General features: G+C 48.0%; 1 protein-coding gene across 1 annotated transcript in view; it reads left to right on the forward strand.

Annotated features, from left to right (window-relative positions):
* The first annotated feature begins 2620 nt into the window (after positions 1-2620).
* The window catches only part of LOC127018314 (TGF-beta receptor type-2-like), a 33721-nt gene continuing 14012 nt past the window's right edge, over positions 2621-22329 (forward strand). The window contains exons 1-2 of the mRNA XM_050899870.1: positions 2621-2700; positions 22055-22205. Of these exons, the coding sequence (XP_050755827.1) occupies positions 2649-2700; positions 22055-22205 (203 nt within the window). The 5' untranslated portion in view covers positions 2621-2648. The remainder of the gene's footprint in view (positions 2701-22054; positions 22206-22329) is intronic.

Here is a 22329-nt window from a genome sequence, read left to right on the forward strand (position 1 = left end):
AAGCAGCTTGTAGAGCCCAGTGGCCAGTTTATGAAAGCAAACCCTCGCCCATGTCACCACGACAGCATGTTTTACCAAGCAGCAGGTCCAACACCGTCTAGAAATAAGTATAGCTGTTTAGGAAGAGCAGGACAAACATTGCTCCCCAAAAAGCTTCCCCTTGCAGAGCTTCCTGTAGAAACCCAACTGCCTTGTAAAGATGCCATCACATGGGACAGCTACTGCCTTTCCTCTCATTTCAGTGAGCTCCGGCCCCAAATCTCTCCCTAAGATTATTCTGCAGACAGGATGAAGCATTTTACAGGGTTCGGTTTGGCCCAGAAGTTGCTTGGGATTGCCTGGGCTTTTGGAAAACACAGCTCCCATAGCTCGGGGTCCCTGGCTGCAGGGACGTTGTGCAGGCTTCCTGCCGCCTTCCCAGGTTCTGCCGCTAAAAAAATAATATCCCTTGCTTCCCTTGCACTTCCAAATCGTACAGTGTGTTTTGTCAATGTCCACCGTTGTTTAAAGCCCCTCTGGGCTCCTGCTGGAGACATTATTTCTCTCTGAGTTTCATAGGCAGTGGGGGATTCTTCCTGATTTTAAAGAGGGCTCCCATGGATTGTGAATAATCTGCGACGTTCCTAACAAGCCTTATCCAGCTGTCTTGTAACACACAGAACGGCTCACATCTGAAAATCCAACCAGCAGTCTGAGCGATCTGCGGGCATTTTGAAATGCTCTGAATCAGAAAGAGGAGAGTTGGCAGGTCACCCAAAAAACCACAGTGCACGCAGCAGTTTCAGTATGCTTATTTGAAAATAGTGTCTTTCTGAAAGTTTGCTAAACATTTGCTCATCCTTAGCCCTCAAAGGCCATACCTCAGCTGTTGTAAATCAGGCCAACCCACCTCTTCTTGATTAATACTATATAGCACACAGAAAGATGCCCAGTTTGATGTAAAGACAGCCAAGCGAAGGAGAGCAATGTTGCACCTTGCCTAGGACTAGAGCCGATGTCCTCCAGGGCTGTGAGCAAGACAAATCTCCCCTGGTCAGGCAGATCTTTCTAGGCTCGTTCTTCCAGATACGTTCTCTGTGTACCCCAGGTGGTATTTGCCCCTAGGGCATCCACCAAGCTTTCTGCTCTGTTATCCCACGGACATACAGCCATTTCTCCGTGGAGGACAGGCTAAGCTGGCTTGCGTCTGGGCACCCTGAAGCAAGTCAGAGCAGACCAAGCAACTCTCTGCAGAGGCATGCTTGTGTAGCCATGGCACAGGAGACACACTTTCTGTTTATCGGCTGTGTCTGTACCTCATATAACACCTCCCCTTTTTCCTTTTTGAACTCAGAAGAGATACCATTATTTAACTCCCTAACAGGATAATTTATATAAATAGTTCACAAAACAAGTGGGTGAAGTTTATCGGAAAGATTCATACCAAGAAAGGACCTTCAAGTCCAATGGAGCAAAACGCTCACCGGTAATGATCACACATACACACGAGCATATACCGATACACCACGTATCCACCACATACTGATTAATGAACTAAAAGATGAATTGTAAAATGGGTAAATAAAAAGCTGGAGATTCACTGAATTAGAATGCTGTGTATGCATTAAAAATTAATCGATATATTTATCATTAACTACAAAAAATTAGCCTCACCTTAGGGCAGGCATTTTGGCTGCAAAAAGCCTTAATAACAACATCTCTTTCTCTGCCACGCTCGAGTACATTGATCATTATTTTAACGCAGCCTGAAGGATTGGGGTAGATCATAGGGCAAGAGTTTGAGGATTTTACTCCTCCTTTTGCCACTGATTGATTGCGTTAACAACCAAGGTAAGTCAGATTTCTGCTACGTTTCACAGTTTCCCTTTTGTAAGTGGGATAATATTTCTTACAAGTTTTTGTAAAGCAGTTTGAGATCTTGGGGAGAAAGCAGCTATTTAAATGCCCTGTGTTATTATTTTAGGCCCTCATTCAGGAAAACATATAAGTAAATGTTTAAATCCTGCTGCTTTAATGGGTTGAAAGCACCTACTTTAGGCTAAGCTCATATTGATGTGGTCTTTCTGAAAAAGCTGCCCTAAAACTTCTAATTATCCCTATTAAAAATATAGCCTGTTGAAGCTCATTTAAAAGATAGAGTTAATTTCTAAAAGGCGGGGGGAAAGTAGCGAATTAATGGCAGCGCAGCATATTGAAGCGTTACCTTCTGTGATTTATTCGGATGAGAGAGGCATGCAGGAGTACCCATGCCTTTTTGATTAGATGCGTGCAGCAGACATTAGGTCCCCTTCAAAGATCCTTGGGCTGTATGGAGCCAGGAGCAGCTCCGCATTGTCACCGGAAAAAAAAATTCGAACTCTTTTTCTCAGAGCCAGGCTTCTTCCCCCGGCTCCCCCCTCCCATATTTGTATATATTTCGAGAGGAGAGTTGGGCTTAGTTTGTTCATAAACTGCAGTTCCTGGGCGGACCCCACACACAGCTGGGCTTTAGCGGCTGGATCCGCCTTCCCGGCAAGCCTAGCCGGGAGCCTTGCAAACTCGGGGCTCCGGGCTTGACAGCAGAAACACAGGAGACTGGCTGCACCGAGGGAAGATGAATTGGTCAATGCCGTGAAGCCGGGCTTCTGGTCACTGGCAGGATCCAGAAAATGGGTTACTGGAGGCGACCGGGTCTGCTTTCCTTACTGCTGCTCTCCTTCTGTGAGTAGAAAAATGTTTCTGGTTAGACAACGTTAAGCAACATACTCCGAGAGGTCGTTTATTTTTCCTTCCTTCAGCAAAATAGCTAATCTTTGATTTCTCCCCTGACAGCAATTAGCCGGAGGATTGGAAATAGCTGAGAGTTTAGCAGAATACACTGCTACGACTGCATCAGCTGTGTATTTCTCTTACGGCGAAGGGCGAGCGATTGCCTTGGTGGAAAGCGCTGCGTGTTCGCTTGGAGCAGCTCGCAGATGTCAGTGTTTACAGCGCAAAAATATATGTAGGTCAGCATTACTTGTTGGAAGTTTTTATTTTATTGAGGGAGATTAAAAGCAACTGAAGTGCACCGCTGAACGATCTGGCTTCGACAGTGTCCAGATGTGGTGAAGTTTGCGGCTTAAAACTTTTATCAGCCCCGGTTTATGCACAGGATTAATCGAACTATTCAAGAAGGAAAGAAATGGGGAGAGGGGGAGAAGTAGTGTCTTTGCAACAACATCTGGTTATTCGGCAAACCTTTCCAGCACTTACGTAAAGATTTCTTTGTAATAAGTGCCCTGTTTAGGTTTTGATAGCACTTCTTCAATACCGTAGATAAAACCCGCCAGCAGCACTTGAAAATGTGCCCATCCATGGTTTAGCTTCTCTTGTTTATATCTTGATGATTGTTTCATAACAGGGAATAGATTTGTATATAAGTGAGTGTTATATACACATCTCCTAAGTATGTGTGTGTGTCTTTCTGTATATATAGTGCCTAGGTATGTGTATACACACATATATCCCTATATAGTATATATTTATATATTTGCATGGACAACGGCACTTTTTACAGTGAACTCTTTTACAAACACAGACCCATTCCCCTTGCTATAGAAATTTCAGTGCAACTAAAACTGTTTTTTGCTCAAAGTGATGAAGTAGGAGGATTATAATTCCAGTATTTTTGCATCCAAATGAAATAACTGGGGGCAGGCATCTGTATCTGCATTCACTTTACATGGGTCCCCCTATCTACAGGAATAGGGAATGAAAGAATATGATCGGTTGGTAATTTGGGTGTAGGCAAATACAAGCCTTGGTGCAACTGTTGAAGCACAGAAGACCCAGATGGGGGGATTTAGGACACAAGGTCTGGTTGATTTTTCAAAAAGTTGCAGAGATATATAGTATTCATTATTGTAGATAATACCCTAAAGTGTGGTTTGAAATGTAGGATGCTATACCAATAACATCCTGCTAAATTAATCACATTTGGAGCAGAACTGAAGGAATTACTACAAGGTATTATTTAAAGCACAGTCTTGGGTTGTTTTTGGTAAGAAAGAAGACCACTAATTATCCTTCAGAAATACCTAATTTTGGAGTTATTTAACTTATGGTTTCCTTTTTCTGAAAGGCAAGGTTTTAATCTGAAAGAAGCCAAACCAAAACATATCATGATTACTAAGTTCATCTGAAAGGTTACGTGAGTGATATGATGACAAAATTGGCCTCTGTATGGGGAAAAAAAAATAAGCCAAGGCTTGGTCTCTGTGATTCAGCTCAACAGTGATATATGTTTTCTGGGGCTACATCCACTTCCCTTGCATATAGTGTTAAGATCGACCCTACAGTCATTCTGAGACAGTAAAAGTACCCTGGGAGCCCACTTTGCATTGACATTAAGAGAGAAGGGAACAGCAGCTTCCCCAAATTGACAGAAAATGCACATTCAGCTGTTCTTCAAGCAACAAATCCCACCGCTCATCCAGCCTCTCTTGAAAGAGTGAGAGTGCTAGCTTGGTGACAGCAGCAAAGTCACTCCTCTTAGCACAGAGATTTAAGACTTGCCATAGAGAACACGGCCCGGATTGCATCTCAGGTATCCCAGAATAACTCCAGCTGAGCATCTTTAGGGACTTTGCTGCTCTCCCTAACAGTTTACACTGGGGCAGCGGAGACCGCGGGTTGTGCTCCACGCTGCCTGTCTCTATCCCTTTAATCACCAACATGGTTGAGTGGTCATCAGACTGCACATCTGACCGCTTTCGTCCATACGCAGTGGAAAACTAGATGATCTGTAAGGTCCCTTCCAACCCAAACCATTCTATGATTCTATCAAAAAAGGACTGTAGTCTGACAGACGCTGAAATTTCAACTACTGGATTTCCCTAATTCTCCCTGGCCAGCCCTAACAAGGCTTCAAAATATCTTACCCTTGAACTTCTTCCCAGTGGCAGTGGCTGCTGGAGGGCAGCATTTTTACATGGCTTTCTCAGCAGAAGGTGCAAACAGGAGCCGTAGTTGCACCACTGCTAACACAAACCCTCATGCAGCAGAGTGGGGAATCCTTCCAGGGCAGAGAGCTGGTGCAGTTCTGGATTTACCTAGCCCAGGACAAAAAAAATACAAGGATCATTCAGGATTAGAAAACCTGTCTTACAATGGGGGGGCTGAAGGCTTTCAGTGTCTTTAGTTTGGCCAGGAGAGAGCTGGGAGGTGAGCTAGTCATCGTCTATAACCAGGTCCCGGAGAGATGCTTTCTGGCAGAGAGCTTCCTCTTCTATGGGACAGAGGATAAACAAGATTTACACACTGGAAGCTGAAACCAGGCACTTTTGTGTTAGAGCACAACGCAGTAAAGTTGTTCCAGCAGGTAATTACTCAGGCTCAGCATGTGGTGGATTTTTGTTGCTCAAAGCCTTCAAGACTCCAAGACTATCTGCTCAGTAGACTATAACCCATTCAGAAGCTACAGACTTGATATCGGGATTACTGTATTGTGCACGTGGAAACACTCTGGCCTTAAAGTTAATAATTAGGAGTTTTCCTGCTCTGTTTTGCATCAGAATCGGGAAAGTCTCCCTCATGCTCTGTCTGTCAGGAATAGGGCTCAGGTCAGGCCTCACAAGCATGGGGCTGAGCAAAATCTCATCTCACGGAGAGAAAAGCACCACAACTCTCTGAGCTGTTGAGACAACCTCAAGAACGTGAGCTAAGTGTCACTGGTGTGATGCTCTCAGGGTGTGAAGAGCCCCAGGAGCCCGGTAGAGTGCCTTTGGGCATCCAACCTCCAAAAGAGGACATGAAACTCAAAATCTGCCAGGGCACGTAGCGCTTACCAAGGGAGAGCTGTACCCCATGGGATCTGCTGAAGCTCCAAAGAAAGAGAAAGAGGATTTGTGAAACGAGGGAGGGTTGCAGGTCTGCTTGCCTGAGTCCAGAGCTCCCAGCTCTTGGGGTTTGGGTCTGCTTCCCCATAACTCGGTCTCCTGTTAAAATGCTGGCCTGCTAAAATATCCTGACATTTTTTGCTGTGAGTCTCCTGGGCTCCCTTTGCCACAGTCCCTCAAGGCACTTTGATGGCTCTGCAGACAGATAGGACATTCAAGGGAGTATCTCTTGGTAGATGGTGGCTTTCTGAAGCCACATGCTCTTTCCTGCTTGCACAAACCAGCCCCTGTTCCCCCAGTGAGCCTCTTCGGCTAAATATATAGAGCGTATATAATTCATAAATCATGACAGGCAGCTCTGGGGCTGTCAGAAAAACATCTCTGGCTTTTGATCTGCTCAAGAAATCTCTGACCTATCCCAGGCTCCTCAGGCAGCTCGTTCAAGAAGTCAGCCTCTTATTTCTAAGGTCACCAGAGCTAAAACCAGGGGTCGTACTGCCACCGAAATGCCAGCCCACTTCTCGGGCAGGGGAGCTATTGGGATTGCACCCCAACACCAACGCACACACAATTCAGGAACACGGGGTGAAACCTGAGCTGGTGAGAGGATGACGGAAGGAAGAGGACGAAGGAAGAATCACCCTCCATTTCACAGGCAAATATATCCATTTGCAGAAAGGGGCTTTGCAGGTCCAAGGCTGAGCTGGAGCAGCAGAGCAGACCTCTTCTCCCATGCTACGCAGCACATGGAGGTGGGTGCTGCCCACCCTGGGACACATGGCTGCAGGGTTGGTTATGACAATCCTTCTCAAGCAGCACCATATTTTGCTTTGGTGTTGTTTTAAGACAGCCAAAACACCAAGGAAGAAATCATCACCCTCAGAACAAACCAAGAGGCTGCAAGGGCCCCACGTTGGCCGGGTGTAGGTAGCTGGGTTGGGAGCAGGCACAGCATCCCACTGCCTGAAGGAGAAACTTGTGCATCCTACCAGGAAGCTAAATAAGAACAAAGTTGCAACAAATTCTCCAGTTAGGAAATAAAAGGGGAAAGCACAAGAAAAACCCTGACAATGCAAAACTGGAGTCCTCTGCAGTGTTGCAAGTGGCATGAGACTCAGCAAGGAAAGTGATGGATTATTTTGAATTCACCTTTACACTTCTCCAAACCTGATACTACAGTTTCAGCCCTTGGTGTAAATTAGACTAACTGAAGGCTGAGACAGCTGGCAGTGTACAGCTATGTCAGATTTATGAAAGCGGGCATTTCCTCTCCCCTTGCATCTCCAGCTTCGCTCAGACTTGAGACAGGCTGGTCAGCATTAAAGCTGCTCAAATCTGTATTTTAGTGGGGGGCTTTGTGGAGGAAAGTCCTTTTTGAAATATAATTCCATGGAACATGAAATTAAAACACACCGTTTTCTAAAAAAAAAAAAAACCAAGCTGATTTTTACCGGTTTTTTACTGGTGTTATCACTATTTAATGATGGTCACAAAGACTTTTTTGTGTACTAGCAGTAAAAAAGTTCAGCCAGCTGCAATCATGATACTTGTTACTCCCATTAGAGATGGAGTCCTGAACAGATGTATCCCACATATTCACTGAATATGCAGAAAGCAAACACTGGCATTAAAAACAGGTGACTGGGGGCTTTTATTCTGAGAAAGTATTCAACTCTACTGCCTGTCCTCCACAGCTTTATATTGTTCCATGTTTTGCTCCGTCGAGTTTATTTCCTCGGGACATTATTTTCCTCTCCCCTTAGTGATAACTCTTTGCAATAACATTTGCTTTCAGCCAGGCTCCACAGTGTTGCAACTCGCCATAAACTAATGAACTCTCCCGTAGACTGTTGTGTTTTCAAGGAAGTGCAACATCTGATCTTTTTATTAAAAAAAAACCAGTCCCACCGAGGAGACAAAATCAGCAGCTCCCACACACTTTGCTCTTTTCACATCCAGTGTTTAGCGCTGTGTGCCAAGTGAAAGCCTCGCGCTGGAAGGGGCCTCCATGTAGAGGAGGGATAACACCACTGATAGCTGCCTGCCTTATCAAACCTGTGGATTACAGCTACATTATCTCCACGCTGGACCCCAACTGTGGGATAACATTTCCTTAGGGATTTTCAGGGGGAAATGAAGGGGTGGCTGAAAGCTGTCTTGGCCCTGCTCGCGTGCACATCCCTGAGACAGCCGTTGTGATCCTGCCTCCGGAAAGAATCTGTAACGTCCATCAGAGCCATATTTCTTGTTTGTCAGTTGGTTCATCTTTTTGTTACAGCCCATGTAGGGCTGAAACTCTCCTTCCAGCTGCTGGTAGCTGTCAAGCTTTTAGGAGAAGTGGGAGAGCCGGCTTATCGTGCAATCCCCTCTGCAGCCCATGCTCCCACCAATTACGCTGCTCCGGGACTTACCCTTTCATGGAGCTGTTCCACTGCAGTGTTTTGCTTCCCATTGATAAGCCAGGAACACGCCTGACAAACGACAGCTGATTTATACTAAAGCAAATGCATCTCGGCGTTGGGGCAATTAATGTATCCAGCTGTACACCACAGCCTGCCAGTCTGCACTGGATGGAGGGCTATCGCCCACGTGGATTCTAGCAGCTCCGAGGATATACCTCAACCCAAGTGTTACCCTTGACTAGACAGGATTCAAGATTAAAATAAAGTAAAAAAAAAAAAGATGTTTTCAGCATTTCTGGTGTGCGATTTGCGGCTATCGGCAGAAGCAAGCTGTAATGGGGAGCTGATGTGCAGCTCCAGCGGTGGCACCTGCTGGGGGTCACTTTGCAGAGTCCCGCGCTCCAGTTCAACCCACAACTTGGCCACGACTCTCATAGTGGTTGAAGCAGCATCGTACTGGACATGCTCTCCCTGCGGCAAGACCTCGCACCTTGCCATGCTGTGGATGGAGGTGTTCCCTTTAGCTCCATGTTGTTTACTCTCTGCTGGGTCCGAAACTCCAGCTCTTCTGGGTAAGCAGAGGTCCAAAGAAAGCCATTCCCAGCAGCTTCCACCCCGGCTCCACAGTTAGTGCTGATGAGTCCTGAAGGTGTCTGAAGGAAACGCCTGCCTGCCTTCACTCAGCCTGCAAAGAGCTGTTGTCCTCCCCTTGCAGCATACAATGGCAAGTCGTCTGACCATTCCTGGGAGCTGGAGAATCCATGCCTGCAGGACCATCACACCCTAATACATGCCCTGCCTGCAAAGCAGCGCTGATGAGCTTGTGCCAGCAACTGGAACCAGCGCAAGCATGACAGTCAGCAACAGGGCTGGCCTATTGCCCTGGCCCAGGGTCCAGGCAGGGCTGAGCCCTGAAGCAATCACCTGAGGTGACACCAACTGATGTGATCTGATCATTGATCAGGCATCTCCTTGCCCCAGTATCTGAGCATCTCCTAATATTTTCAGTTCCCCCAGCGTCCCTGTGAAGATGTTCCCTCTGGGAACAGCACACTTTTATATCTTTGCTTCCGGGAGGCCCAGAGACATCTGCTGAAGTTCCTGGCCTGCTGGTTGTTACACCACTAAGAGGGGCCTTTTCCTTAGATCAACGATGCAAAACCCTGAGATTTTGATACTGATCCCTTCTCACTTCAGCCATTCCAAACCAGAAGGCTTGACTGTGTCCTGCATTGCCTTGGAGCACCATGCACCCCATCAGGAAGATGATACTGCCGATGTGAATTCATACCGTGCCTGGCACTGGAAATCCAGAGAAGAATTTCTTCTCTTTTCCTGCAAAATCAGGAACTCAGACCCCTTCCCAGGAATGGTTCTTGGGAGTGCCATGACTACAAGCGCTTCTGGGGTCTTTACAATTAATATTGGTATAGATATTTCTTTAAAAAGATCCATTACTGTTTTCAGGTGGATCGTTTAATAAAATGCCACACGTGCAGAATGAATGCCCGTGTCCCCTGACAAGTGTTTGACAGAGCAGGTCACCAGTCAATGCAGCTGGGACATGATGAGGAACATCTGTCTGATGTTGCTTGATAAAACTTCCTGCCTGGAGACTCTAAACACCAGCATCCAGCGTGGAAGAAACTGAATCAGCCACTGTCTTGCTGCATAAAGCATTTTTTCCACGCTAGATCTATCCCAAAATTAGCCCCAACCAGTCCACGATAGCAAACAAGACCCTTCTTCTTACAATGGGAAGTGACACACGGAGCCATAAGCAATGAGCAGTTGAATGAATCATCCTTCTTCAAATAGACCCAGGGTACAAACGTCCACAGAAATAAGACCAATGGATCCCCTGGGAGCTCAGTTCCTGCCATGCCTTTAATATGTCAAAAGGCACTCGGTGGTAGAAAATGGTCGCAGACGTTCCCACCAGAGGCAGAGGCTATTTGCTTGGGGGTGAGATCTCCTCAGCACATATTTACTCCGGTTTTGTATATTTGCCCTGTACTCACCTGTTTGTAAAATAGCGTCACAAGTGGCCAAGCTTTTCTTTCACCCTTGCCTGGGCTATTACCTCCTCAACAGGCTGCGGCTTGGGAGCCAGCTCTTGTGCAGAAGTATTGCTCAGTGATATTCAGACTGTGGCATGTATCCTGGGGTATCCTGGGGCAGGAGGCCGAGTTGAAAAGGCAATGCGGTACTGCAAAATGATGGGATCTCAGAGCGGGAGACGGTGAACAGAGAACATTCCCCTCTTTGTCCTTTTCTCCATGCTGGAAGAGCAGCTTTGCCCCCTGCATCTCGTCCCCTCCAGCTGCCGAGGCTCCCTGGAGCTGTGCTGCAGCTCTGCCCAGGGGCTGGGACCTGCGGGAACCCCCTCCTTCTCCGGCAAGAGGGATCTCTTGAGAGGCATCGCACAGACACACAAGCTCCTGTTACTTTCATGTGCGGAGAAAAAGCACTTCAGGCCCTGTCAACAGGACTCTTGGTTCCATTCCTGCAAAAATTCCTTTCCAAAAACCTGCTCCCTCTGCCCTCCTGCCATAGCTCTCTTCTGCTTTAGAAAAATGGAAAATATTCAAGTTGAATTCAACCTTATTGGGCAGTGCTTTTTGGTAGGTTACAACACAAGCTCCTTAAAACATTTTTTTTTCAAGAGATCAAGAAAGAAATGAAAGAGAAGAACACACCATCTATTTACGTGCTAAATGTGGGACACTTCAGGCGAAGTGAGAAAGTTTTTAGCATCTGTAACCCAGGCTAGCCTCAAGTTCAAGTTCCCTCTGACAGCACAAATTACTTAATTGCTGTTAGATCCAGTCTAAATGAGGGCAAAACTCAACTCTACATAATAATTTTAGCAGACATAAAGAATGGGCAGTGCTGCAACAACTGGATGACAGCACATTGACGGAGAATTAACACAACATCTCTGCCCCGGCAGCATATCGCACAGTCCCTTGCAAGCCCCGCTTCTCCGCAGGAATCAGAATAACACAAACACAAAAAAAATACAAACTTGTCAATCACAAAACGTCCACCCGAGATATGAAGAGCAGCTCCAGTCTAACGTCTCTTTGTGGGCTCATCAAAGTCCTTCTAGCAGATGGTAAATCGAACGTGTGCCAGGAATTTCAAACACTCCTCAGGAAGTTCATCTAAATCATCAGTAAACCATTTGCACTTAAAACAGAGCGAACCCTGTTGCCCAAATGTGACCCAGATAATGTTTCTGACATGTTTACCTATTTGGACTATATCTTTAAAATTCAATTCCATCTATTCACGGAGATCCAGGATTCCTGCAGAGCCTGAAAAATATGCACCAAACTGAATTCCAGAGTATAATATGATGATAACAGTAAAAAAAAAAAACTGCTGTGCAGTAGTTTTACTTGAATTGCAGTAGTTAATACAGAGTAACATCTACAACCGACTTGCAGCTCACTTGCTTTTGCTGTTAGGTTCATTGCTGCTGCTTTTTCTATATAGAGAGGGGGACTCATCTCTGCTGCATCTTTCCTGAGACTGAGATGCAGAAGCTGCAGTTAAATAGGATATAGGATAGGCTGTTGGTAGCTCTGGAGAAACAAGAGCAACAAAAATGATGGCAACAGCATTGTGGAGTTGGTTGACACTTACCTTCTGCTGTTCAGCTCCCAGACCTGCCAGGGCTGTTAAATCCTCACCAATTTCTTCAATGACTTGCGACAAGATGAGCTCAAACCACCCGTGCGTGGCCAGGCTGTGACTCCTTCCCCCAAGTAGCGTGGGAGGTGGGAAGAAGGGACTCCTTTTTAAGACCAGGATTTAGTCAAAACCTGATCACTGCAGAGTGCTCTTCAAAGGGCTGAAATGTCAGAGCCCTCTGAAAACATGGCATGCGAATCCCCAATCATCAGAAGGCACTTGCCATGTGGGATGTGCTAGCTTAGCCCTCTGCAAACCCCACTAGCAGCCTACACACACCACACTATGGCGTATGCTAATGCATTGCTTTACCCTGCAAAGTCCCAGATAAGCAGAGGTGCTGGCAGAGCTGCTAGAATTGTGTATGAACATTGTACTCAGCAGTTTACCCCCCTCTTCAGACCTTGAATAAATTGCTCTGCTTTCCATCTGACAAAGAGAAATGGCATGTTCCCCTCGTGCGCCGTCTGGGTTGGTGGGAGTTGCTGTGGCGGTGGAGCCGTGGTGTGATGCTGGTGGAGGTAACCACATGGGACTGGGTGTATATATGGTTTTTCCTTGGGCTGACTCGCACCTGTGGGGTTTTTTTCCCTCCCAGACTCCAAATTTGTTGTTCAGGCTGTGCTGCCAGCTTGGCTTGCTCTCTCAGAGCTTTACCAGTGCCACACATGGGTAGGAAGGACAGCAAAAGATACAAAAGAGAAAGGAATAGGGTCAATAGGTGCAATGAAAGGGACTTGTTGCCACCCAAGATCTTGTGTTGCACCTTCAGACACAGAACGGCCACGAGCCTTGGTTTGCATCATAGCTCCTCGCATTTGACTTTCATAGCCCAGTACTTAACCAGCGGCTGCCAACTGCCTCATGGCATAAGTACAGTTATTACCGGGCAAACTCACAACTGCTTTTGTCTGCCAGGGCAGTTTTTGCCTGGCGTGGTAATGGCTCTGGAGGTACCGGCCGTAATTACACAGCAACCCGCAACAGCCAGCACACACTCGGCACTAAGGGAGTGAAAAAACCCTGTGTTAAGCTGCTCTCCTGTGTGACTTGCGGGACTCCTGCGCTAACCTTCAACCCTCCCCCGGGCCTCCTTTTCAATGAAGGATGCAGGGCATCCCTGCTCATCTCCCGAGGGGATAAGTGAGCCTCCAGAACAGAGGATAAAGCCCTAACTTGTGGGTTCCCTCCTGGTTTTAGGACAACTTTGCTCATCTAGCGAGGCGGCACAAGGCTAGGTGCAGTGGTGACACCCACGTGGAGCTGTGAACTTGCCCACCAGCATCGCCTTCAGGGCTGTCCTGTCCTGCCCTTTCACAACCCGTTGTCTGCCCCTGGGATCACGGCTTGGTGCCACCTTTGTGTTCAAATCGCAGCCTGGCAAGTGGCAAACGCTATTACATGATCCATCAGCCCAGCCAGGCCTAATTCAGCCATTCAGCTTAACTTGGACTTAGCTACTTGGCCGGGTGAAGCAGGTGCTTGGGTGCCTTAGGGGCTCACTGAAAAAAAATGCAAATAACATGCAAACGGGCATCCCCCAGCCACTGACTTTACTGATGTTTCAGTGAAGGTTAAGTGCATCGGCAAAACGTATTCAGAAATACAACATTTTCAGACATTGCTGAATGTTTCAAAGACACTGAGAAAAACAAACAAAATGGTACAGGGCCACTAGGTCTGTGTTTTATCCATTCCGTGTTCCTCCATCCTCAGCTCAACCTCTCAGGGTGCAAACTGGTGTTAATGGAATAGACGCTGTCCGTAACAACCAGAAAGAAGAGTGCTCCTGAAAGAGCTTGAGTTCAGAGTCTAATGGGGGTATAGTTTTTGCCTCACCTGATACTTACAGTCCTTCCAAAGCTGAGCAAGGGCAGAACATCCTCCCCATCGCGCTGGGTCGGGTCCTGCTGGGCTTCGGGACCTCAGCACTGCAGGGCTGGCTTGCTTTGTTCTGCAAACTTTAATGCCAAACTTTCTTTGGCAAGTAATTTTCACGTTTGAAGGAGTTCTCCAGCTAAAAGACAAACAATATGCAAGCATAACGCATTTCAAGGAGCAGCAGAAATCCACAAAGATGCTGAAAAATAATTAAGTAAAATAAACTTTAACTTAATAATTTTATGCAAGGAGTAAACAGAGAGGATTTGCTTGTAATGCCCTGTCATGTACAACATGCAGTTTTTCCTTAACTCTTTTCTAATGGGTTGCATGAGAGCTTGGATGCAAAGTAGCCGCGTGGAGATGGGGAAGATCCTCCAGGAATTGCTTTGCATGTGGAAATGAATTTCAGTGCAACCACTTCAGAACATTTTTTTTGTTTACTTTCCACTGACATGAAATCAGCCGCGATTGCGTTGCATGCGGGATTGGTTAGCCAGTTACATAATGCTTAATAAATCCAAGAGAAATAATACAAAACACATCACCCATTCTGGGAAGAGTAACAGTGTCTCAGCCGGTGTCACTAACCCGCCCGGGCCAGGCATTGGCGAAGCATCTGAACCGATGCTGGGGGGATGCAGGGTTGTGCTGCTGCATGATAGATGTGATTAGGAAAAATGCTTGTGGCATGTTTAGAAGCGTTGAAGACAGACAGATTGCCTGCACAGACCGTGTGTAATGGTAAGGGTATATCGAAAAGCAGAGTTCACGCTCCTGCAGAGAGGGCAGCTCACCCCATCCGGCAGGGCAAGGCAGGCACGTGCTCACATGCCCAGCTCCAGCTGTATCTGCTGCTCGTGTAAGGTATTACTTCACCCTATTAATTTTCCTCTGAGTACTTCATAAAATCATAATGGCCCTGTAAACAGAAAGAGCAAGATTTGGTGATTAAATTATTCACCGCAGATTATTTCCGCAGTGGCGATGTGGAGGAGAAAGGACATTTCACTGAAATGTCAGCGCTGGTGGTCCCTGGGGAGCAAGAAGGAAGGGAGATGACCCAGGACAGGGCTGCCAGACTAAACACAAAACGGTGGTGCTGACTTGCACCCAAAAAAATGGGGTGTGCAGGAAGACTGCAGGTACCTCTGGCTCTGCAGTGCCAGCAGCTCGGCTCTCCCAGGAAAGCTGTCCAACCCGTGGGTGCATTGCCCCAAGCACACTCCACTGCTTTGCACGGACCAGCTCTTCTCCTCCTTTCCTGCATTTCCCTGCCTGCTCTGCTCCCTCACTTTGCTTCTTGTCCCAGGGGAGACGTACTGCCGCCTTCACCCACGCTGTGGTTAAATACCAACAGAGGAAAAGCTAGGGCCGAAGGGGTTAATTACTACAGGCTCAGCACAAGCCAAGTCTGTAAGTGACTCCCTATTGCTATTTTGAAAAGAGGCTGCCTGGAAAGGGAAAGGAAAAAAAAAAGAGGTTTACTTTACAACCATCGTTATTTCATCTGCAGAGTTTATACAATGGAAAATAAAAGCCAGGGTACGCGAAGTCAAATCATTTCTGTTTCATTAATGGTATGGAAATCGTTTTGTTTTTATAGGGGAAAAACAAATGTGAACTTGATGTGTGTGTGTGTGCGCGCGCATGCAACTCCCTTCATTGCAAAGGGCAGAGCAGTGAAATCCAGAAATAAAAAATGACTCAGAGGCCGTAGGATCTATGAGTCAGTTGAGCTGTTGTTGTTTTTAAATACAAGCGAGAGCACAATATGGCAGATAATTGCCTGTGCAGCCCTCCCATTGCAGGCGTCCCCGCCAGCCCAGCCGTCCTGCAGCAGCGTGCCTGCTCCCTGCCAGCCCGCCCCGGCGGCGGGCACCGGCCGGACCCTGCACCGGCACCCAGACCTCCGGGACCCAAACAAGGGCCCAGAGAGATGGAGCAGGGGTTGTCCCAGCAGGAGCGGCTTTGGGGGACAGAAAGTGAAATCTGGGGCAGGAAACTTGAGATCTCCTGGAGGGGAAGCATCTTGCTGCGGGTAGAGGAGAAGGGTACCTGGCGTTGCCTGCTTTCAGTGCCTTGGGCATGAGCAAGATGGGCTGTCGTGGTGGATGGAGGAGACAAGCGGCTCCGAGGGCACACTCCCCCTGTCCTCGCCCGCAGGCGCAGACATCAACTGACCGAAATCAAAGAGAAACCGCTCCGGCCAAATCCTCCCCACCGAGTGCCAGCCATTGCCTCGCTGGCCCCTGGCACTCCAGCTCGCCCGGACAATGCCGGCTTTGTTGGGGCGTAACCCTGGGGTACCCCCGTATGAAACATCCAACACCCCAAAAGCAGTCATTGCGCTGACGCGTAGACAATTTGCGAAAGGTACCCGAGAAATACCGGAGATTACCAAAGCAGAAGGACGGACAATATTTTGCAGAGCTCATCTCTCCCCAGGGTGAAGTTAGATCATGATGTAATTTAAGCATCTGAAAGAGATTGGAGAAGTCTGCTGGTACGATCCATACCCAATTTACTTTGTAATGGGACTAAGCAGTATTTGCTAAACACTTAATTTAAAGGGATATTTTCACAAAGGAAAAATAAGTGGTGGAATAAGGCAGTTACCAGCCTGTTTGAAGAAGGTCCAAGCAAACCAGAAATGTATACTGCATGTCTTTCTGGCACTGGGAAGCACTGATGTCTAACGCAATCAAAATCAGTCCTTTTTTATTCACCAGGAAACATTACTGGCTCATTCCTTTCTCCATACTGTTCTCTGCCAAGTACAGTATTTATTATGCAGAACGATGTGGGACCACATACCTGAGGGCAGAGCCTGGTCCTCTGAACCAAATGCAGCCTGAGAGCTGCTAGGTTTCCTGGGGGAGCCGGGGGCTTGTGCCTTGCAGGGGCAAAAAATGGGATAATAAGTTCTTTCAGCTCTGTTTGGTCTGCTTTACCTCTCCTACAAAGATGAAGATACAGTGTTTGTAAAACACATGGATGGAGAAGAGCGGCCCGATACTAAAAACCTCTTTGGTTCAGCACCTGAAAGTAGCACCAGATCCCACCACTGGAGAACAGAACTGTGCTGGAGGAAGCCGAGCTGCATCCGAAATAAAAGTACAACACCTTGAGGTCTAGTTCTGGGGAGATCCTGCAGCATTGTGGGATGCCACAGTGAGACCAGGCGCTTTCCGAGAGATTGGATCTAGCTCAAGCTGGAGCTGACTGCATGAAATCTGGGATCTCTGTTGCACAGGTCATGCTGGACAATTGCAATGGGGACTTCTGACCCTGCATAGGATCTCCTGGAAATCAGGGACATAGGAATTACCCCGACGTAGCCCATCCGTGGCACTGGTGGTTGCTTCATGGAGGAGGCAGCCCAGGAGTAACCTGCCAATGGAGAACACCAAGGTCCTGGTGTTCTCACATGGGTCAGCAAGAGAGCAGAGCCCATCAGCCCTGCTGTTGTTTTAATCTTAAAAACAAGTACTGTATATAATAGGGAAGGAATTTGTTTGTTCTCGTAATAATTTTATGAGAGGCTCTGTTATTTTGTAGGCACGTCATTAGCCATGGATGAAAGCCCAAGGCAAAGCCTAATCCTAAATTCAGCAGCGGACGAAGGACTTGCCGCTGAGCCCGGGCTCACCCAGGTGGGAAAGCAGGTCTCAGCGCAGGTTGGGTTTCCATCAGGGCACCTACCTGGGGGTTTCCAGGAGCAACATGGCTGCAGGGTTGAGATCGAGGTGCTCCCCAATCCTGCGTTTAAGCGTGCTGCTGATTCGAGAAAGCCGCAGAGCACGGCAGCTAATCTCCCAGGCCTCAGTCTCTCTGAGTGCAAAGCCTGGGGATTACAGGTTGACTGACCTGCGTGGAAAACGTGATGCAGAGAGCTCCCAGAGCTGCTGCAGTAACGGCAAGCTGAGAAGCCCTCTGCAATTGCTGAGTTAGCATCAGCCCCATCCCAGGGTGCTTAGAGATACACAGAAAAGAGGGGGTAGACCTCATTGTAGAGCATTTATGACCTAAAAATGATTGATTTTTCTTTGTCCGTGAAAAATAAAATCAATTTATGGGCAATTTGCTACTGAAAGACAGAGCATAATCTGAAGGTCCTATAATGGAGGTCCTGTGTGGCAGCGGCCTTGATCCCCTTCCACCTCGGGAGGGGGAGAGCTGGGAGGGGTGCAAGTGCCTTAGCATCTCACACCAAGCACCTTTCCTTAAGCACATCTGGTGTTTAGTTGTCACAAAACAGCATGCCAGAGAGAATATTTGAGAACTAAAACTGCTCATTCTGCCCCGCAGCGAAAATGCATTGCCTGCACATGCCATCGCTTTGGCTACGAAACGCTTTCTCCTTCCCTGTAACAAATGCACCGTGCCCCCACCTCCGTGCACCCCAGGCTCGCTCCTTAGTGATTCACCCTCCTTGCGGACTGCAGCGTGTGGAAAGCTGGAGCCAAAGTTAGGTGGTGGATGACCTACCTGCTCTCTGGGGCTGCATTCGTAGAGACGAGCTAATGAGAGCCCTATTTATCCCGCTGGGTTCTTACAGCTGCAGTCACCATTGGCAGCTGAGCACCTGGCAAGCGAGCAAAAAGCTCATCTGTTGGGAGCTGACTGCTTCCGTGGCTGCAGTGATGGGACTGGTATGAAATTCTCTTGGAGAGCTGTTTTAGATGACTCTTTTATGGGGGAAGTGGATGGGTTATTGACTATGGCGGTGGTGCTTCAATGGGCCTTGCAGGCGGCCAAGCGGAGAGCGTGGATGCCCTGTGGGCAATGAGAGCCTGGATGCCTGCCCCAACACACATGAAAAAATATCCCAGTGTCCTTGGGTGGTGGTATCACCCCTGTTGCTCTTGCAGGAGAGACTCAGGCACTTTTGGCGTAGTTTTTTCCTTTATTCCTCTACTTGAAAATCATCTCATATTCTCTCAGTAACCTCTCTGGGGTCCCAGTTATAGATACCAGAAGACTTGATCCCGCTCTCGTGCACAAGAGAACAAGCCTTCCTATTGATAGGAAGCCAAGCTCACTGTGAGCCCACCTATCGGTGACTTCAAACCATCTGTCCAACTGTCGTTCCACAATAACTTTGACTAACTGTACTATTTATTGGCTCACATCACATCCTTATGGCTTCAATTTATTTTTGGAAAACTCAACCCACATTTAATTAGTTTATAGTTTGTTCCAAGTTTTGCTTATCCAGCTTTTTTTTTGTCCTTTTTTTTTTTTTTTGAAGTTTGTATTTTGATGTTTAGCATTTGCCTTGGCAACATCTGGAACCCCTTTATGGAAGTGTATTGTTACTTTTACTGCTCGTGCAGCTTTATTAAATCATCCGAGTATTAATATTGAAAGTGTTCATCTGGGTCTAATCAGGGCCAAGATGAGTGATGTGGCAGTTAAATTGTACCTACGAGCTAATGGTTCAAGGACACAAAGTCCTGAAGAAACTTGCAGTGGGCTTTGTGCTCTTCTTTTTAGCTTCCTAGGAGAAGAAGGAGGGGGGAAAAAGAGATATTCCTGCTCTGACCTTTCTTGCAGAGCAGATAACAGAATCGCAGCCTGAGCTAGTTTAGAACAATTTGTCTCCAAAGAATTTTGTCTGGTTACTGCTATATTTCTGGATCTCGTTTCCATATTTAACTCTTTCATCTGCCCTGGCTTCTCCGCTCCGCAGTGCAAATGACTGCCAAGTCAAGATCCCCACCACACGCGCCAGTACAAAACTGCCGGGGCTGACGTTTTGCTCTGAGACCTCAAGCAAACCCTTGATATAAATAAGTAAATAACATACCTGGTGGGTATAAATACGTAAATAACAAACCCCATCGTTCTTCTGCATCAGCGACATCTACAACCTCGATTTGTCCATTTGCTTCTCCTCCGCAGGGCCCCCAAATATCCCTGGGATGATGGTGCTGAGCCCACAGTCCTGCATGAGCATGCTGTGATCACAGCACGAGCCAGGGCATGGATGGGTTGAGCTGAAAGGGTGAAAGAAGAAATAGGGCGGCGACACCACCAGAGCATAGCCTTGGGTGTGGTAGCGCTGGTTTTGGGGGGGAAAACACAATTTACCTTCAATTCTTTGTTCCCATGTAGTAACACCAATGGAGCTTGTAGAGCACGGTGGCTGTCGCTGTAGATCAAGAGCCCCACGCAAATGCTGGGCTTAATTTCTGATCCATCTCCAAAACTCTCATCCTCAACAGGAGTTTTGCCTGGGATCGTGAGAGTCCTGCCCCGGCAGAGCGAGGCAGGGAGGCGAGGGTGGCTCGTGCTGGCTGCAGGTGCTTCAAATCCCAGCTGAAGTTACAATTTCAGTAGTTAACCCTTGGATGGATGCAGGGTGTTGGGTCTGTTGAGGTCATGCACAAAACCCCCGGGTGCCTCGGCAGGGCCACAGCAGCCCCATGGGCAGGGGGGATGCTGAGCGAGAGGCTGTGGGCAGCATCCTCATCCACTCTGCTCCCGGCTCCCCCGCTGCCTTGCACAACACGATCCCTGCTGAGCCGCATTTTAAGCCTCGCATGGGTCATTTAAACCAAAATTTCCTCCTTCCAGCCTTCAGATGCAACGGGCTTTTCTTCTGCAGCCAGGTTTCCCCTCCGCTGTTAACCTTGGCCCTACGTAGGAGGCCACGGGAGCTTGTAAACGGTTTATTTCTGTGCGGGAGCCTTCCAGCAGCTCTTTTACGGTTGTCGCATGGAGGGGGGTCTGGGCCAGTGAGGGAAGCGGAGCAGGCACGTGAGATGCTGTCAGAGCAGGCTGCGCGCCCTGGATTTGGGAAGTAGAGAAGTTAAAAATCCCCATTTGCTGTTGGGACAGTATATGCGTTAAAAAGGAAAGGGACCATAGGCTCGGCCATTGGCCACGGGCAGGTCACAGATATGACCACCAAGAATGTAGGAGGTCCTGCAAGTTGCCCACAGACCCGAGGGTGCCCGTGGGTGTGCTCCTGTATCAGCAGGGCCTTGCTTGCAGGGGCTGAGGCTTCACAAGCCGCAGTCGGGGATTTTGCAATTTGTTTCTTGTTTGAACTAACGGCTGGTGATGGAAAACCCCTGTGATGGCTGTTGCCACGACTGCCCTTTTCATAGGGGCTGGGAGCACCCAGCACTGCCGGGCGGCTCGGGGAAGCTGCAGCCAGAGAAGCACATATGGCCCAAAACTTTGAAAAATTAGCTGCTGTAGTTCAGGTTCCTACCTGAACACTCTGGAGTGTATTTATTTAAGTAAAAATTTATAAATATATATTTCTACATAAGCCACTTAATGGCTTCTTTTTTTTTAAAAAAAAGACATTTAGCAGCCTTAAAACAGGAAGTTTAAATTTAGCTGGGATTTATCCCTTAACCGAGCATAGTTCATTCACCCTTTGTATAAAAATAGAGATAATTTTATGCCTGTGAGATACACGCAGAGCAGCTCCACACAGGCAGCAGTTATTCCTGCTGCTGCGGCCAGATCCAGTGCTCTAGGGGCAGGAGAGCATCTCATGCCGGGTTGGGACAGAGTGGGCAACAGAGCCCCAGAGGGAGCAGCCCCTGTTGCCCCAGAGCTCGGGAAGTCTCAGCCCATCGTTTATTGCCGAAAACACAGATGCTCAGGGAGCGGGTGGCAAACACATTTCCCAGCTTGGGCTCATTGAATGGGCAGAGGGAGGACAAGGAGGCAGCAGGAGAGGAGGGAGCTGCCCCAGCCTGGCTGTGCGTCCCTCCTCAGCACCTCTCTCCCCCCAGGGAGGGGAATAAATAAAGTCTTCAGGCTTGCAGAGACCCAGAGATGTCCCTTTTTGGACACTGCATGCACTCAGGATGAGGGGAGACGCCTGCTTGAGCCTAGGTTGTAGAGGAAGGAATAAACTTCCCCTTGATGATAAACGGTACAGAAAACAGAGGGAAGACGTGGTTCTTTGCGCCTTCTCAGGCTCTGCAAAGCTCTCGTCCGGCGGGACCTGCCTCCACACCGCCAGCATCCCTCCCATCGCCAGCATCCCTATGGCTTTGGCATAATCTAAAGCACGTTTGACCGAGCAATGGAGCAAAATGAAAGCTATAAACAAATGCATGGAGAAATAGAGTCGATTTGGACTCCTTCTCCACTGGTTGTGTGAATCGCTGAAAATGGTGCCCCCATGCCCCGCTCCGGGCAAGCATGGGGAACTCACCCTCCACCACCTCTCTGCCTTTGTAGCCTGCAGTGTCGGCGCTCGCCGCAGCCTGAAGACCAATCTGTGCAAGTGGTGTGACTCCACGCCGCCGGCCTGCGAGGAGAAGGTGTGCTACAGCAACTGCAACCTCAACTCCTACTGCGAGGACCCCTACGAGATCTGCGTGGCCATATGGTAAGTGGCAATTCCCTTGTCAAGGGGGTACACGGAGTAAATAGGGGTTCGTGGGGCGGCAGGTCATGGGAACACACGTGTACGTACCCCTGCACTTGAATTACTGCCCATTAAAACAATTCAG

Source organism: Gymnogyps californianus, chromosome 7, assembly GCF_018139145.2.
Source record: "Gymnogyps californianus isolate 813 chromosome 7, ASM1813914v2, whole genome shotgun sequence".
NCBI lineage: Eukaryota > Metazoa > Chordata > Aves > Accipitriformes > Cathartidae > Gymnogyps > Gymnogyps californianus.